General features: G+C 40.3%; 1 protein-coding gene across 1 annotated transcript in view; it reads right to left on the minus strand.

Annotated features, from left to right (window-relative positions):
- The window catches only part of AHNAK2 (AHNAK nucleoprotein 2), a 432971-nt gene extending 417809 nt beyond the window's left edge, over positions 1-15162 (minus strand). The window contains exon 1 of the mRNA XM_078662300.1: positions 14715-15162. Coding sequence (XP_078518426.1) covers positions 14715-14757 — 43 coding nt within the window. The 5' untranslated portion in view covers positions 14758-15162. The remainder of the gene's footprint in view (positions 1-14714) is intronic.
- Between the last annotated feature and the right edge of the window lie 3273 nt (positions 15163-18435).

Below are 18435 nucleotides of genomic sequence, written 5' to 3' on the forward strand. Positions count from 1 at the left end.
TTAAGAAGAGGACATGATTTCCTAGGGGAAAAATACAAATTAAACCAGAAGTTATACAATTTAGGTGCCTAGAACTGCACAGCAATCTTTCTTTCTAGCTGTAAAGTCAAATACAAGTGGACCAATGTTCACACCGAGTACTCAACTAAAGAGCTGCTTGTTATTTCCTTTGTGACCTGTAACTTCACAAAATATCTAAGAGAACATGGTTAAGATCTCTTGCATTGTTGACAAAAAATTTAGGGAATGTTTTCTACAATATAGATTCTCAAGGATGGGCTGCAAGAGACCGCCATAATAGTTGTTCCCTATTCCGCTACACTTAGGTGACAATCGGTTTAACTTGGTATTTTCATGAAGCATATTTTTGCGCACCGGCATTTTTACAGGGGGAAAAACCATGGTCCATCTAGCATTGTGCATATATCTGCCTCAGTTCAACATTTAAGCACTTTAATTGTCTATAGCGATCTATTTATGTATACTCCAGCCGCCCGTATGACAATTTTGCATTTTAGACATTAGGGAAAAGATCAGCCCCTGATCAGTCATTTTGATCCATTTAATATTTGTATTTAGCATCTTTTCTTTTATATTTCGGAACGAAAAAAAAAAAAGTGAATGACAAGGGATAAGATGTCCAAGCGCTGAAGTAGATGTATGACAATTTTTCTTGTATTTGTTTATTTATTTTTCTTCTATCTTTAACCTTGTTGAATTGTATGTTTGATCATGTTTATGGTTTTAATTGGCTAATAAACTATTATTATTATTATTATTGATTCTCAATCTGAACAGAACAGCCCCTGATGATCAACAACAAACAGTGTTATAAACAGTAGCGACTCGCCGAGGGAGTGATGCAGGGTGGTGGGGCGGGCGGGGAAGGGGCAGGGTGGGCTGTAGTAAACTCTGGAATATGGCAGAATGGAGTTAGGTAAATAAATAAAACAATTTCAATTGCGTGGTGCAATTCCAACTCGGCGATGCAGCCCCCATAATGTAAATTGTTTTATTTATTTACTTAACTCAGTACTGCCGTATGGCGGAGTTTACTACCCCCCCACGCCCCTCACTGGTAATAGAGGAATACTTCTAGAGCTTGATTGATGAATTCTTGCCGTCATTTTAAGCTAATCTCTTTTGTGTCCCAACTGAAATCAAAACTTTCTCATTTCTTTATCTGGATATGAGAGCCAGCTGGAAGGGCCATGGATGCATTATTTCAGCAATGGTCCCAGTGTATATGTTACAAGGTTGCAGCTTTCATAATGATATCCAGGCTTCTGATGGAACGTTTCTGCGCCTCTCTAATATAGAAAACTCTGGTCTCTGTACTTCTCTCAATTTTTTTAGAACTGTCTATTGGGTTTACATTGTTTTTCTTTTTTTAGTTTAACGTAAACCAAGACCTATCAATGTTACTAAAATGATATATTTATTATACATACTTAGAGATGCTTTTAGCCATTCTGCTTCATCTATTGGCCTGTTATTGTCTCATCCACTTTTTTCTTCTAGCCACTACAGCAAGCAACATGGGGCAATTTGTCAACACACTTTAGCTATTGGTTAACTTCACATTGAGTGATGGCATTCTTCCCTTTCATAAGGAGCACAACCACACACATATTAGTTCCCTTGACTGCCAGGGAGTACTATGGCAATGCATGTTTGTTGAGACCAAAACAAGTTTTGCATTAAACCAATGTTTTTTTTCTTCATTTTCGAGGGCCTGGCAGCTTTCCCAAGAATAACATTTTGGAAAAACTATACCAAAACAAAACAAGCTTTGATGAAGGCAAAAGGCTGGAGTCCAATGCCAGACCTATTGGCTTTGCAAACTTGTTTCTTTTACTAGATCTACTACCAGTGCTTAATTTGCAACAGAATTAGTGCCAGGGACCTATTCAGGAGTCCACTGCAGATTGCTCCATCGATGGCCCCTGCTAGCACTGCCACTGACAGTCCCAACACAAATACTAACCATCACACTCCTGCAAGTGTGACAATCAGACTATTTGATGCCTCTTAAACTATGAGTGGCTTAAGTGGCAGGTATTCGTAATTTGTAATGCATACTGAATTATTACACTACTGTTTTTGTGCTCATCTCCAAAATAGACAGATAGCACCACCATGTGGCCGATTGTCACAAGCGACAGTGTTGAAAATTAAGTGTCAGTGCCGAGGACTGGAAACCACAGTCTCAAATTAAGAACTGTTGAATACCCTAGAGCTGACTAGGTGCACTAGACCAAGGGCATGACAGGTTTAATTCCACCCCTCAGCCTCCAATCCATTTCAGAAGAGACTGTTAGCTTCATTGAGAAAGTACTCAGCTGCAGCTAACATTGAAATCTAACAACTGATTTTGTGAGCTTGGTGCCAACGAAGCATCGATGGTGATATTAATCCCATTTGTCAGATGTCATTCATGCCTGAAATTTCTGGGTGTGATTTCTTCTTGTAGATCATGTGATACCGCAAATAGTTTTAACGCAGCTATCTCATTGATACATAAAGAATCAAGGCTATAAAATCACTCTTACTTTACCATATGCTGTGAATTATTTTTCACAAAAGGATGCTACATTAGCTCAAAATCTCTGTTTTAGATTATATTACCAATCACTCACATTAAAGTCAGCATGTCTTATGATGCTCTTAAGGCAATCTCCTAAAAGTGAATTTTCAATGTCAAGAGATTGGATTTGTCTTTTTGACTTTTGCTCTCTTCATATTATTTCACTCAGAGGAATAAAATAGCATGAAATTAAAACTTCCAATCGAATATGTCATATGTTCCCAAACTTATCATGTTATCTAGAAAGTTGAATGGTCCTTCGTCTATTGCACCATGAATGAAATGTTCCATGGAAGTAGCGTGGGTGGGCACCAACTCATTTTGCGTTTATTTAACCAGAAGAACTATGGCCCTGGGGATTCTCAGGCTAGGTCTTGGACTCAATGAGATGATATTTTTAGATCTGAAGATTGGTCTAGGGACACTTCATTTAGAACATTTTATTGCACATTACTGATAAATTATTTTATGAAAATTCTCGATGCCCTTTAAAAGAAGATAATAAGGACCTACTATTTTCACATGTGCATATTCCTAGCTGGAAAGTCAAGCAAAGTGCTGACTTTATTTTCAAACTGAGGGGAATATATTCCTGCCTTTGAGCCAGATTAAGAATATGGTCAGCAGGCTGCTGTTCATCAGTGTAGCAGAAGTAATTTAAACTTCCCTGGTGGTTCATAACTGAAAGAAAAGTACATTAGACAACCTGCTCTAAATAGGGTAGATGGTCTGATGCACCTACAGCAACAACCCCGGATCCATCAATCTTTCGGGGTAGGCATTTCCTAATCCAGACTACCACCATCTGGACCCACACTGACTGCACTCAAGTAAGAAAGATAACACTATTGGCCTAATAATTGCTCATCCCAACAACATCTCATTTAACAACTATTTTTCTAACTTGATTGTTCTGTCCATTCACTGTTCCATTGTTCAAATCCCAAATTGATGTTCAGAAAAAAGGCAACGGCAAACAAATGAAACTCTGAACACTCTGGAGAAGATCAAAAAAGAACTTTCCTATCCATCTACTTTTGAAATACATCAGATCTATAAATCTCACTCCTAATATACCAAAATCAACTGAACTCTTTATCCGTCATCTATGGTGATTGAACCCCAAGCATGTTGTTAAACCTGCCCCTCCAGCCCAAAATTCTAAAAGAGATATGCCTTATGCTTCACGGTCCAAAAGAAAACCTAATGTGAAAAAAGTAATAAACATAAAATAATAAAACATCTAATGAGGAACCAAAATGTCAGAGTCACTTAAAACATGAAAAAACACAAAGCTCTCATACTCTTCACCAAAAGATTATCTTGAAGAAGGTAAAAAATCCACTATCATCACTCTGACTCTCTTTCACACCATAGATTCATCTGCAAACTGTTCTTCACACATTATTTCCTCACTCTGCAACTGTGTTTGACATCACTGTCAATATCTTAACATCCATGAGGAACTTTTAGAAAACTTCAGGTAATTACCAAGCCATGATGTACATGAAAGGCCCCCAAAAAACACAAGCTTCAAAATAAACATAATCTAAAAGCCATTATTTCACTTTGCAGCCTGTCCTCTTACTCTATAAATCCCATCCCTGCTTCTCTAATACTAAGCTTTGCTCTAGACATGTTCACCCTATTTCTAAATATTGTAAATGTATCTATTGAAGATGGAATCTTTCCCTCCTCACTGAAAATGGGTTAATTCAGCCCCCTCCTCAAGAAACCGAACCTCGGACCTAACAACCTATAAAATCTCTAACCAGTCACCAGACTACCATTAGTAGATAAAATCTTTGAGGATGCTAATGCAGAACATCTTCTATCTTATATGTCAAAAATCTCCTAAATACCTTTCTATCTGAATTTTCTCTCCAAACATGAAGCGAGGTCCACAAATCAGATCCTTGACAGTAAACTGGAACTCTTCTTAAAATCTCAGATGAATGCATCACCTGTCTACGTGTTCTTCTTTACCTCTTTGGTGTTTGACACAGTAGACCACAACTCACTATTATGGATTTTTATCTAGAACTGGAATAGATGAAATTGTTCTGAACTACTTTAAATAATTGATCTCTGTGTGACCTTAATTAATAAAACTGGACTTCCTTGAATCAAATATTCTTATAGTTAACTGCGGAATTCCACAAGGCTCCATGCATTCACAATATCTTTTCAAATGTATATGGAACAACAGTATCTCCACATATCAGTGCACTGATGATACTCAGCAATACCAAAGAGTTTCACACCTGACCAAATAGAGCAATCCTAAAATCCTTCCTTAAAAAATGAATCATTTCGGTGACGTCACTGTGTTTTTTAAATGGATTCTACCAAATGGGTAATATTACTTCTCTTTTCCTCTGGCTCTCTGTCTGCAGTCCAAAATGGCTCAAAGCATTACATTCCCTGGGTGTTTGGCATGGGTGTTTGGCGAGAGATATTTTGCATTTGTTAGAAGAGAAGGATATTCTCTTCTACCCCGTGCCAAATATCTTGGCTTTATCATTTACCTCAATCTAACAGTACATATGAAAAAACTAACAGGAGCCAAAAAATCTGCTTTGTCTTAAGACATCTCTTGCTTCCTCTGTAAGTTAAAACTAAGTTTAAGAAAGCATGTATATTGTGCCCAGCTGTGCACACTGCCTGAAAGATGAACTTCAAATCATATCATATCTGGTAAAGGAAACACCAGAAACATAAACTTCTAATTCTGGAAACCCCTAACACCAGAAGAAGCAAAGAACGGAAACGTCTTTTCTTACTAGCTCTTAAATGGTGAAAAATGATTCCAGATCACATTACACAGAATCCTGATTTCTTTAAATTAAGAAAGAATCTAACAGCTCTCCTATTCAGACATTTTTTCCTGATTATCTGTCTCCCATTAACTTCTTTACTCCTACTTTGTACCTTAGGTTCATTGCTACTAGTGTTAATTGTAAAACACTGTCCTGAATGTTAAATTATGCCCATAGTATATAGAAATATTTTAAATCATTGTAAATAAATAAATAGCAGTACAGTCAGGCATACAGTATTCAGATACTACAATAAGCAAACATGTACAACATTGGCTTTTCCCAAAAAATCTGAAGGACTATGACAAACTTAGTCTGTTTCAGAATGCTCTAAAAACTCAATTCTTTGGCCTACAACTCAATTAAGTAACTCATCAAAAATAGGGGACAACCACTCCAATAACAGTGTTCACCACACTTCCTCATTCTGTTATCATTGTTGAACTTGATTTGTTGTTTTATGTATTTACTTTTATTCCATGTAAAATGCACTAACGCCACTCAGTAAAGTCAGTGCTATATAGAAAATAAAACAAAAAAGTCCAAATACCACTGTATGTGAGAGTGAACAAATTACTCAAGTACAACTGGCAGATACAATGCTATGCAAATACAACTAAATACACACTAAAACAATCACATTGTAAGCATGTGTCCTACATGATAGAAGACAAAAAAATACATGTGAATTCAATTGTTTCATTCTTGAGGAACATCCTACCTACTTTGGTAACCAGAGGACAAAGTTCAAATCCCTGGAAATAGAGTCAGCATTTTGCGGTTCTGAGCAAATCGCTTAATCTCCCATGTTTTAAATAATGTGACCTTTGAAGGGGCATCGCTTACCACATGGGCAAGATTGCTGCGTTCCTTTGAAGCTCCGGGGAGCAGCGCTTGTGGTGGCAGTGTGACGGCGGTCTCCTGACTCCTGGATACCTTTCGTCACCCGAAATGGAGGGGTAATGCATAGCGTTCATGGATTAATATACTTTTTACAGCTCAGGAAAGTGTACATGATCTTATTCAGGTGGCTCTCTTCCTTTCCTCAGTAGTGGCCGCAATTTTGTACTGCGGGCAAAGCATCGCATTAAACAACAGCTGAAGGCCAGTCGGTTTACTTTCAAAGGCATATTCTTCTTTTAAAGGGATATTCTTCTCTTAAAGGCATTTCCATATGTTAAAGGCATTTCCCTCATCTAATGGAGCATTGGACCTGCAGAAACAAGTGTTTAAGCTTTGTTTTGAGGATATATTCTGTTGAGTTCAGCATTTTCTTTAGGTCTTCGCTTCACTGACATATTTGCTTTGAGATCTCTATTTGCTGAATAATTTTTAGAGTTGTCTTTGCTGTAGTAATATTTTCTCTACACTGACTCTGTCTTTATTTCTACTTGGTGTGATTTTGCTATATGGGCAGGTCAAAAGTTCTTAATCCATTGCATAATTCTCCACTGGGCAAATCGTGAAGGCACTTTGTGGCTCAGTCAGTATTCACTGCAATGGAGAGCGCTGCTTCAAATACGGGGTCCAGTGTAGCCTCCTCTTCTATTTTAACCCCCACAACACCTCAACCCTTGACTAGTAAGACACCAGTTAAGAGGCTTAAAAAAGACCCATCTTCTCCTGCAAAGTCTATACCTGTGACTTTGCTTGATCTGTTGCCTAGAGGAAATTAGAGCTCTAGGCCCTTTTATGGAGGACACTAATTCAAAACTGCAAACTCTTACTGATAGATGATCGCTCATGGAAGAACACTTGTCTTTGGCCAAGCAGATTTTTTTACCCATGTCTCTTTAAAGTCACATATAATAATAAAATAACGATGTACGAGGACCCATCTCGTTTGAAGTATTTCCTTACATCTTGCAGAGCCGATGTAATGGATGTTGCTCCTTCAACTTCTTCAACATGATATTATTTTGTTTTTGAGTTTGCTTGCTAAATTTTCACCATTAAGGGATTATATAGTAGTGTAGTGTTTGGTTCATTTTTGAATTCCCTCACTTACTATTAATGTTGATTTGTAGCTATAGAATATTGCATGATGATATTTTTTTAGGCTTAACATTTTACATTGTTCTTTTTTCTTGCAGATGTACTATGCGCCATTTCACCCCTTGTGGTTCGGACGTGACGTCTTCTCCATGTGGTCCTCCCAACCTTCACCAAATTATCACTAGGTATGTTCCCCTTTTTTTCTGTTTGATCTGTTTCCTCTTTGCTTTTACTGGACTTCCTCTTTTTTTCTCTCTTTGTTTCATTTTCATTATTTTCTCCCTTCTTGTTTTCCCTTTTTCCTTTTATATTTTGAATACTCTACCTTTGCTCCTCTTTCCTATTCTGTTATTTCCTTTATTACTTATGTGGCTCTGTTATATTATCTTCCAATTGGTGTCTGATTGTTATCCTCAATTAGTCCTATCTCAATAGTTTTGACAATGGTCTCCTGGAATGTCAGGGGTTTAAATTCTTTAGTCAACAGACAGCAAGTTCTCACTCACCTTTCAAAGCACAATGCACACATAGCTTTTCTGCTGGAATCCCATTTATCTTACATTGAATATATGAAATTATGGAAGGGATAGGTGGGGGAAGTTGTCTTTTCGCCTGCTATGGAAAAAAAGGATGGAGTTGTAATATTGTGCCACGAGTCTTTGACGGTTCATCTAATTTCTCAGGAAAAACATGAGGATGGGAAGTTATTACTTAAAATATGCATTGATAAGATTCTGATTGCCCTTTTCAACATATATGGTCCTAATGCACCTGATTGTCAGTTTTGATCCCTGATCTCACAGAAGCTCCTGCAACATCCAGATGACAACCTGGTTCTAGCTGGTGATTGAGACTTGCCTGCAAATCCTTTCCTTAACAGAGATTCCTTATCTCATTACATACTAAGCAAAGCACAAAACATTTTGCACAAGCACTTCAAAGACACCAGCTTACGGATGCCTGGAGACTATATAACCCCATTTTACGAGAGTATACGTTTTTTCCCCAGTACATCATATACAATCCCGAATTGACAATGTTTTTATTTCGCACCAACTAAATCCATTTGCTCAAGATTTTTTTCTCCTTTATCTGATGGGGACGTCTCCTTTCACACTGTATGGGATTTATTTAAAGGCCTCAGCCCGTGACCTCATACTTAATTTTGATTCTAAAATCACAGTCTAAACAAATTCTTGGTAAAATGAAATGCTGAGAGAATTCTTATAATACTTCTCATTCTCCACAATCTCTAAATCGACTAAAGCCAACCTCAAATTTAAAATGGTTTATTTTGATAGTGCTGCTTTTTATCTCCTCAAATTTAGTGCTAATAATTTTTTTAAAAATATTACGGAGGTCAAAACAAGTCTGGGAAGTTGCTAGCTAACTATCTTGAATTTAAGCAAAACAAATTATTCATTGAATCAATTATTAAAGATACTGTCTCCTTTCATCATAAGGACCCAGGCATTTGAACTTACTTTTAACAATGTTATACTTCACTGGAATGTCTCTCCTCAAACCCTGAAATTTTAACTTATCTGTCCTCTGTGTCCAAACCAGCTTCCTCTCAAGCAGATTTCTCTTCTTTAAAGTTTAATATCACACAAGCAGCTTGCACAGCTGTCCCTTAAAGGGAAAAGCCCCCAGAGCCTGAAGGGTTCACAGTGAATTTTACATACATTTTTCTACATTGTTTCATCCCAAACTTTGCTTGTTAATCCAGTTTTTTGTTAATTCTGCCACCTCAGGTTATAAGATTTTCACTGAAGCATTTGCTTTCCGGTTAGAATTGTTTCTCCCTGATCTGCTGGGAAAAGAGCAATCTGGTTTTGTCAAGGGTAGATATCTTTCTGATAATACCTGTTTACTTTTTGTCATTATTTCTAGATCCACAGGTTTGCCTGATTCGATAGCGCCCATTGCCCTAGATACCGAGAACGCTTATGATCGTGTTATTTGGTCTTATTCATTTCATACTTTAGTGTGGTTTGGATTTGGCTCAAAAATTGTGTCTTTAATTTCTCTTCTTTATACCTGTCCCCCTTCCTTTTTAATTTAGCACTAGAATCATCTTTGTCTTGGATTTGTCAGTTTCACTCATGATTCTCAACAAGTTAAAATTGCAGCATATGCTAATGACATTTTGTTGTTTATTTCTCAACCCTGTTCTTCACTCCCTGCGTTTGTGTCAGAAGTTACCTCCTTTTTAATCTGTCTCTGGGAATAAATTGAACTAGGATACATGCAAAAAATTTCCCCTCAACAAATTCACCTTCAGGCATGATTTTCGCCCTCTAATTTTAAATGGCAGTCCAAGCAACTTAAATACCTTGGTCTCCAATTCACATTAGCCCTCACCTCTTATTTTTCTATCAATATCAACACTTGCATTCAGAACATTTCCTCCATAACCAGCAAATGGCATGCTCTCCACCTGTCTTGGTGGGGTCGTCTTGACACCATTAAGATGATGTTAGTTCCTATCCTTCTTTTTACTCTTTCTAATATACCCTTACATGTCCCTCTTAAGTCTTAAAAGAGAATGCATTCAATAATATCTTCATTTCTTTGGAATAAGGAAAAGCCTCGGATGTCCTTAATCAAGTTAAAGAGGCGTAAAGCTGAAGGTGGCGTGAACTTTCCCGATTTCACAAAGTATTATAAATCTTTCCTGTTAGGACAATCCTCCAAATGGATAGCTCCTTCCTCGCTATATACTCCGGTGTGGGTTGATTTGGAACTGGCATTTTTGTCTGCTTATTCATTTTTTGAATACTTAACTTTCACGTGAAATTCTCAAAATCTTTCTACTCCTATTATCAAAAACAATTATAAATTGTTAACTTCTGTAAGTTCATACTTTCCCCCAGATTTATACTCGTTTCACAATACTCCTATTTGGCATAACCAATATATTCAAGTAAAGGACCAGCCTATTTATTGGATGTTATATCTGGCCCTTTCCGCAGGGTCATCCCCAAACTTTTTGCTTTTTGCCTCCTACTTTTCTGACCCTGTTTTCGTTGGCTTCAGGATTCTGGGCACTTTACCACTGCTGATCTGTGCTAAAGTGCATATGCTATCTGTATAAATTGTGACAATGATTGCTTATCCATGAATGGCATTTTTGATTTACTGGTAAGTCCCTAGTTAAGTGCATGGTGTGTGCCAGGGCCTCTAAATCAAAACCTAATAGTGGGTTTGCAGCACTAGTTGTGCCACCCACATGAGTAGCCCTGTAAATGTGTCTGAGACCTACCACTGTAGTGTCTGCGCACACAGTTATGAACTGCCATGTTGTCCGGGCAAGTGCACCCACTTGCCAGGTCCAAACTTTCCCTTTCCTTACATGTAAGGCACCCCTAAGGTAGTCCCAAGATAACCCCATGGGCAAGGTGCAGTGCATGTGAAAGGTAGCACATGTACTGGTGTGTGTGACATGTCCTTATAGTAAGTACTGTGTATTTCGTTTTTTCACTGTTGAAAGGCTATCTGTCTCATAGGCTTATCATTGGGGCTGCACTGTAACAATTGTACATGTGTAGCTTTCTGTACTGACAAGATAGAAACATTGAATGTAGGCTCTCTGAACTCAGAATGTATTAACACACCTTTTGGTGAAGGTGGTTTTTAAATTCTGTGTTTGAAAATGCCACTTTTAGAAAATGGGGATTTTCTTACTTTACCATTCTATGTGCTTCTGGTTGTTTGTGTATTCAGCATCTGGTATTTGAGTGATAGGAGCTGGGATATGCATTTACTCTAGACAGTCACTTGTGGGGTTGGGGTGTGCCCTGCCTTGCCTGGGTGCCATTGCATAGTCTGAATAGAACTGGTCTGCATTTAGAGTGGTGGGACAAGTTTTGCTTGCACCTGAATAGGCTGTGTCTGCTTTTTCACAATGCTGTCTCTGCCCCCTGTGGCAATGCTGCACCACGGAGGACAAGACAGGCTTGGACTGGGTTCAGAGACCCTGCCACAAAGAGAACAATGACATTTTGGGGTATTAGTATTGCAACTTAAACCACAGGACTTTAAATTACTTCCAGGAACAAGAGGACCCTGCCAAGAAGAAGAGCAGAAGGACTGTGTGAGGGGAGCTACCTTTTCTGGGTGAGGGGTGGGTTGGCCTGCAGTTGCTGCTCCTGTGTACGGTGGAGGAAAAGGACTGACTCTTTTTGCCCTGATGTGGTATCCTGCTTGGGAAGGAAATCTCCAAGGTCTTGTGTGTGCTAGCCTCCTGTTGGAAGTCTCATGGATACAAAAGACTTCAGGAGGACTGGACAGATCTTTACTTTTTTTTCCTCTAAAGAAATAAAATCTGCAGAAGCACTGTGTTTCCCCAGCCTACAGCATGGTTCCTGAGGAGAGTGTTCCCTCCTTCAGTCACCCTTATAAAGAAGAAAGCATGTGGTAAGCACTGGGTTTGTTGCCTGTGAAGAGCCCTCCAATCCACTGTGCAGCGATGACTGCCGTACTGTCCGAGCTGCAGAGGAACTGGCCCGCCGCGATTGGTTGGAGCAACCTCAGTGTTGGACCTCAGTGTTGGAAAAGGCCAGGGTCAACACAGATTGGAGCCCCCAGCATGCCTGTCTTGCACTACATGCTGTCCCGAGGCCCGCTGACAGATGTAGGAGGAAGAAGCAGAGCCCATGAAAGGAAGCAGTTGGGCCAAGTAAGTGAAGCCCAAGCATGCCTGCTCTTCAGTGCGGGCTTGTCCCCTCAGCCACCAGTAGGAAAGTGAAGCCGGGAACCTGAGGAGGTGGAGGAGCTTCACTAACATCCTGCTGGGAGCGGGAAAGGAGGCCACCAGCAGGAAGGTGAGACCTGAGCCCTGTGAGAGCTCAGTACCAGCAAACGGCCAGCAACCAGGGTCGGGAGTTGCAGTCTCGTGGGCAGCTGCATGGAGGCTGAGCCAGGAGGGGAGGACCCTGTGATGTCTCCCCAGTTGCCTACCTTTTTGTGTGGAACTTAAGCCCTGGAGAGCCATCACAGCTGTGCCGCACGATCATGGGCCGCTGCATCAGCGCATACCCGAGGGGGGCATTGCAGTACCCTGGTGAACATGGCAGGGCGAGCCAGTGCAGGCCCTGGCGGCATTAACGAGCAGGACGGGTGGTAATCCTCAACAGGGGTCCTGATCCTGCTCCGGCTACTTTTCTGGTATGATTACCGTATACCCTGTGAAAGAAGCACGGAAGCACAGCGGCTGCATGTTCAAGGTACAAAGTGGTTATTTGGGCACATGGTTATCTGGTAAGACAGTTGATTATTGACATTCACCTACAGTTGCATGCCCTAATGTGGGGCTATGAGTTGTTTTATACCCTGCAGTGACAGGCCAACAAGACTTATGTTAGGAACAACCTGAAACATGCACAGCAATGTTTTCATGATGTATAATGACACATGCAACCTTTAAGTGTTGGTTCAGTGCCTTAAATGTTATATGTATGACAATGGCCTTATGGCAAAGTGATTTCTGATTTCTATGATGTCTATGACAAGAACCTTATGATAAAGAGATTCAGGATCTATGTGTTGTTATATACCTTTTTATGATAAGTGCCCAGTGGGACAGTGATTTATGTGATTTGTGGTCTAATGTGCTTTACATAATACAAATGATGTATGGTTTATGTGTCTCATATATAATACAGTGACATTTTTTTGCACCTTCTGTGGGGTCTCTTTTTGTGGTGTGCCTAGTGTGTCACTGGTGTGTGCGTGTGTTGCCCAAACGCTTTACACATTGCCTTTGGAATAAGCCTGACTGCTCTGCCAAGCTACCAAGGGGGTGAGCAGGGGTTAACTTGTTTGTGTAACTTACTTATCCTAACTAGAGTTGGGGGTTCTGCCTGGGTTAGGTGTATACCCTAGCCAACCAGATACTCATTTTCTAACATTGGCATTCCTGGAGAACTAATGAGCTGATTTGGGTTCATCAATTGTTTAAATCAGGACTCACTTCTTCATTTTACACAAGTTCAGGAACTTTTTCATCTCCCATCCAAGTTTTGTACCAAATGTCTTCTTCTACAAAACATTATTTCTCAAGCTTACAATCACTTCAAATCCATTCCTTCCTCCAGTATTTCATGACCTATGCCATAGCTATTCTTCTACCTACACACCCTAAGGCTTCCACAATTTATTCCCACTTACTAGATGCTTACATTATTAAACCTCTGTCTAAGACTGAATTTGCATGGGAGAACGACCTATCTATAGATGTAATAATATCTACATGGAAACAAATCTATATCAAGATTAGAAAGTCTTCCTGTGCAGCCAACACAAAACAAACACTTTTTTTCATGTACAATTGACTCTTTATGACACCAGAAATCCTTCCAAAAATGAATCAAGACATCTCGGATGCTTGTTGGTCTTGTTATGCACAACAAGCTTAATTGAAACACTTACTTTTCACTTGTCCTAATGCTTCAACAATTTGGTTACAAGTTTGGCATCAGGTTAATTCCACTTCTTAGAGTATTGTTCCCTATTCTTTTTTTTATTTATTTTTGGGAAGCATAGCTGAAGTTTGTGTCAACATTTCATTTAATATGCAGATAGTTCACGTGTTATTAGCACTTGCTTTTCAGTTTGTAACTCACAATTGGAAAGATTCTACACAATTATAATGCAAAGTGTGGTAGTATGCAGTTTTTCAAAATCACCTGCATATAATATCTGCTTATCTTTCTTGACCTTTGGACACCTGTTTCTCAATTTCTTGATTATTCTGCCTTTGCAACCTTCGCCCACTAACCTCACTTCCAGGAAGTTCTACAGCCTCCCTGACTTTCTCTTTCAGATTATTTGTTTTTTAAAAATATTATTTACTTCTTGTTACTTTTTTGGGTATGTATATTTGACAAATAATCAGACTGTAATTTGTATGCATTGTATGTCTCTTTCCTTGTCTTTCTTTCCTCCCTTACCTTCATTATTTTATTGGTTTGCACTATCCTAATGTGTGCTATCTCAAGCTCAATAAACTCACTTTCAAAACTTTAAAAAAAAACGTGATCCTATATAAAGTAATCTGGTGCTCCGTAAAGTGACATATTCTTCTTAGGGCACGGTCGCACTATATAAAACTGCAAAAGCTGAGTAGTACCCACTACCCAGGGCAAATGGTATTTGCGCAGCAACTTTAATTTGCCTTCTTGTTCTTTTCGCACGCAATTAATAGATATGTCTAAATGACGCAGTATATGCGAATGTTAATAGCGACAAAGAGAAGTCACGCAATCACAGGTTCTGTCAGCAACATTAATAGAAAGTTAAAGAAAACTCACCAAAAACACTGCCAGTTCCTAAATCTTTTCCCGGAGCCGACATGGTCTCTGCAGAGTTCTATGGTAGCCCTCCCCTCTCTCCAAAAGAGCGTCGGGAGGAAAGCCTACACGGGGTGCTAGCAAAATGCGCTGTTCTTCCTCAGGGCTCATTCGAGATGTCCATTTCTGTTGAAAGACGACGGGCTAGGCTGCCCCAAGGCTAGTAGCCATATCCTCTCAGTCAAACAACGCAGCCAAAAGTTTCACAGTGAGCAAAATGCAATTGCTTCCTTCCCTGAGCGCCAGCCGCACGTCGTCATTTTGAACAGGATGAGGGCACGAGGCACTCCTGGTTCTCTGTGATGTGCGCTAGAACAGAGCGGATATATGCATGTATCAATAAACTCCCTGTTTTATACGGCAGTGAGCCGACAGGGCTGTCATTCTCTGCGTGCACCAATATGTGCACAGGGGTGGAGCTCATGCAAATCTGTCACATGTTAACAAAATAGCAAGGTATAGACGAGAGGATAAGTGAGAGCGCAAAACAAACTTCTATTGCCTACTGTTCATTCCTAGCCGCTCCCTGGGGGTGTTCTTGAGTCTAAAGCAACAATGCTGCAACTGCGCCCTGACTATTTCAGTGTATGAGCCAGATTACTGCAGTCTTTGCAAGGATTTTAAATGCGTTCGTACTATATACTACTGGGGTAGTTAAGGTAAAGAAAACATAACTTTCTTTAACTCCTTCTGCACGCAGATGTGTGTGCCTTTTAAAAGGCAGGGTGATCCAGTGTTAGGTACAAACTACTTTCACCTACGAGCAGATATATTTGGCAAGTTAAAGTTGGCAGGAATGTGGCAAAAAATACATTTCCTTTAACTCCTTCTGGACACGTGTGCGCCTTTTAAAAGGCAGAGTGCTCCAGTATGAGGTACAAACTACCTACACCTGCGAGCAGATTTCTTTGGCAAGTTAAAGTTGGCAAGAATGTGGCCTGTTGAATAGACACATTGACACGCAGACAGTGCTTAACTTGTGCCGGTGATTGCAGGTGGAACCCACCAGCACGCACATATTATTTCTCATCAGACTTTCACCCAAAGCAAAAGAACGGCAAGCATTGGCAAAGCCAATAGGTCTCGCCTATGTGAGAGCCATGGGATTTGCCAATGTCTTTTAGCCATGTTGTACAGCAACGTGGCTGGCTGCTATTCAGCGTGCCTAAAAGTTACTGGTGTGGCAATGTGTGTGTGGCGATGAGTAGAGTGGAGTAGAAGAGAGTGATATAGAAAAGAGTAGAGTGGAGTGAAAAAGAAATGAGGTAGAGTTGAGTGATATTTCTTATGTTATGTTAAGCGTGCTTATGTAGCGCATGGCTGCCCCAACAACGGGGTGTCCCAGCGCTCGCAGACTGAAGACCAGGAAAAGTGATGCAAGCCAGAAGAAAGGACAGGTATAGTCACTTGCTGGGAGCCATGGAAACAAGAGCACGGCATGCGCATACACCTATACTAGATGGATGCGAACAGCCAGGTTTTAATCTGTTTTCGGAATGCCCAGTGATCTTGTGTGCTGCGCGGCATGAGTGGAATAGAGTTTCATAGGGCAGGGGCCATAAACCTAAAGGAGCGACCTCCCGCTCTGCTTCTGCGCACCCTAGGGGTGCAGGCCAAATATAGGTCTGTGAAGCGCAGTGATCGCGTAGGAACATAAAATGCAGAGATTACGTAGGAACATAAAATGTACAGAGTCTCTGCAGTATCTGGGGCCCCTGGCCGTATAGGATCTTATGGGTAGCACAGAGAGTATTAAACTGAGTTCTCTGTTTGAGAGGTGCAGAGTGCTGCAGAGTAGTATGGATTGGCATAGAGTGGAGTTGCGTAGAATATAGGGGTATAGACTAGAGTTGAGTGGCATAGAGTAAAGTGGAGTGGTGTAGGGTGGAGAGGCGTTGCATAGAGTAGAGTGGCATAGAGGAGAGAGGAATAGATTTGCATTTTCTAATTTGCCACCAAGTAAGCAACACCTGAGGCGGAAGCCGGGAGCATTTCATTTCTTTTTAAATCATTTGTTCTGTACTTTACGCTGCACTCGCTCTAATTTTAAACTTGACACAAGATTCTTATAATAGCACTGTTGCCTCCAGCTTACCTGATTCAGACGACGAGGATCTGATCAGGGGACGCTGAGCAACACCGGTAACTGCCGCCCAAAAACCGCCGCCATCTTGGAGGGAATCGGAGCGGGCAGCGGGCTAGTTGTCAGACACAGGCAGGAATAAAAGAGACCCTGCGCTGCTGCCGCATTTTCTAATTTGCCACCAAGTAAGCAACTCCTGAGGCGGAAGCCGGGGGCATTTCATTTCTTTTTAAATCACTTGTTCTGTACTTTACGCTGCACTCGCTCTAATTTTAAACTTCACTCAAGATTCTTATAATAGCACTGTTGCCTCCAGCTTAACTGATTCAGACGACGAGGATCTGATCAGGGGACGCTGAGCAACACCGGTAACTGCCACCCAAAAACCACCGCCATCTTGGAGGGAATCAGAGCGGGCAGCGGGCTAGTTGTCAGACACAGGCAAGGATAAATGGACACTTTAGTGCATACGCAGAGCGGATGCGCGCATTGGGCGCGCCAAAAGCAAGCCCATCTGCGCCCGTCCGTGCCTGGCCCGGGCCCAGGGCCAGGACCCCTTGGACTGAAACGAGGAAAATATCATAAAAATCCGCCTTTGCAAAAACAGGCAAGTAAGGCAGGGATTTATAAATATGATCCCAAATTTCTGAGAACCATCAACAACTCTCTAACGCCCAACTGTGTCAGAACCCGCACTATCACTGATCCTTTTATCTGCACCCATTGCGATTTTCACTTTACTTCAAATGAAAATGTAAATACACCACAAGCGGGTTAACAAACAATCCCCCCATCTAAAACATACAAGATGACAAGCATAAACTGCAGTTCACTTCCTAAACATAAAGCAAACATTTTTTACCTTCTTTTGAATGACCAACCTGATGCGGTTTTCCTCATGAAAACCTGGCTCCATGAGAGCTCAGGACCAGATATAGCAGAAGCCCTACCTTCCAATTATGCCATAGCAAGAGTGGATAGAACACAAAGGATAGGGGGTGGAATTGCGGTAATTTAAAAAAAAAACTTCTGCTGCACCTTAGATCAGCTCCCTGTTGCTGCATGCGAAGCTGCTCTTTTTAAACTCAGGTTCAGGTTTTAAGTCTTTATTTCGATTTTTCACAAATCATAAAAGACATATTAGAATAAAAGAAAAAAAAGAAAAACAGAAACAACCACTGGAAAGGAAAGGAAACACAAAATGGCTTTTTAAAAAACAAATGGATAAGAAAGAATTAAATATCAATCAATGGAGAACCTGAATAATTTTTAACACAGTAAAATCTATTAAACATCTATTAAAAAAGGACATTATAGTTCATATTCATTATCAATTGGCCCTTTCTTAGCCGAATTATAAGTAAAGCAGATGGAAAAAGCTAATTTGTAAGCACAGATCATTTAACTGGGACATAATCAAACAGATTTTAACAGATTACGAACCATTTCGATCGGCCTGGGAAAGATGACATGTATTTTCTTTTAACCTTAGGAGCCAAGCCCAACCCAAGTATTTTGCCAGACTTACAACAAAAAGCTCGGAGGTATTGGTCCTAAGCGCCCAAATAGCTTCCATCGATGTTTTAAATGGTAGTTTTT

Source organism: Lissotriton helveticus, chromosome 9 (genome assembly GCF_964261635.1).
Source record: "Lissotriton helveticus chromosome 9, aLisHel1.1, whole genome shotgun sequence".
Classification (NCBI taxonomy): Eukaryota; Metazoa; Chordata; class Amphibia; order Caudata; family Salamandridae; genus Lissotriton; species Lissotriton helveticus.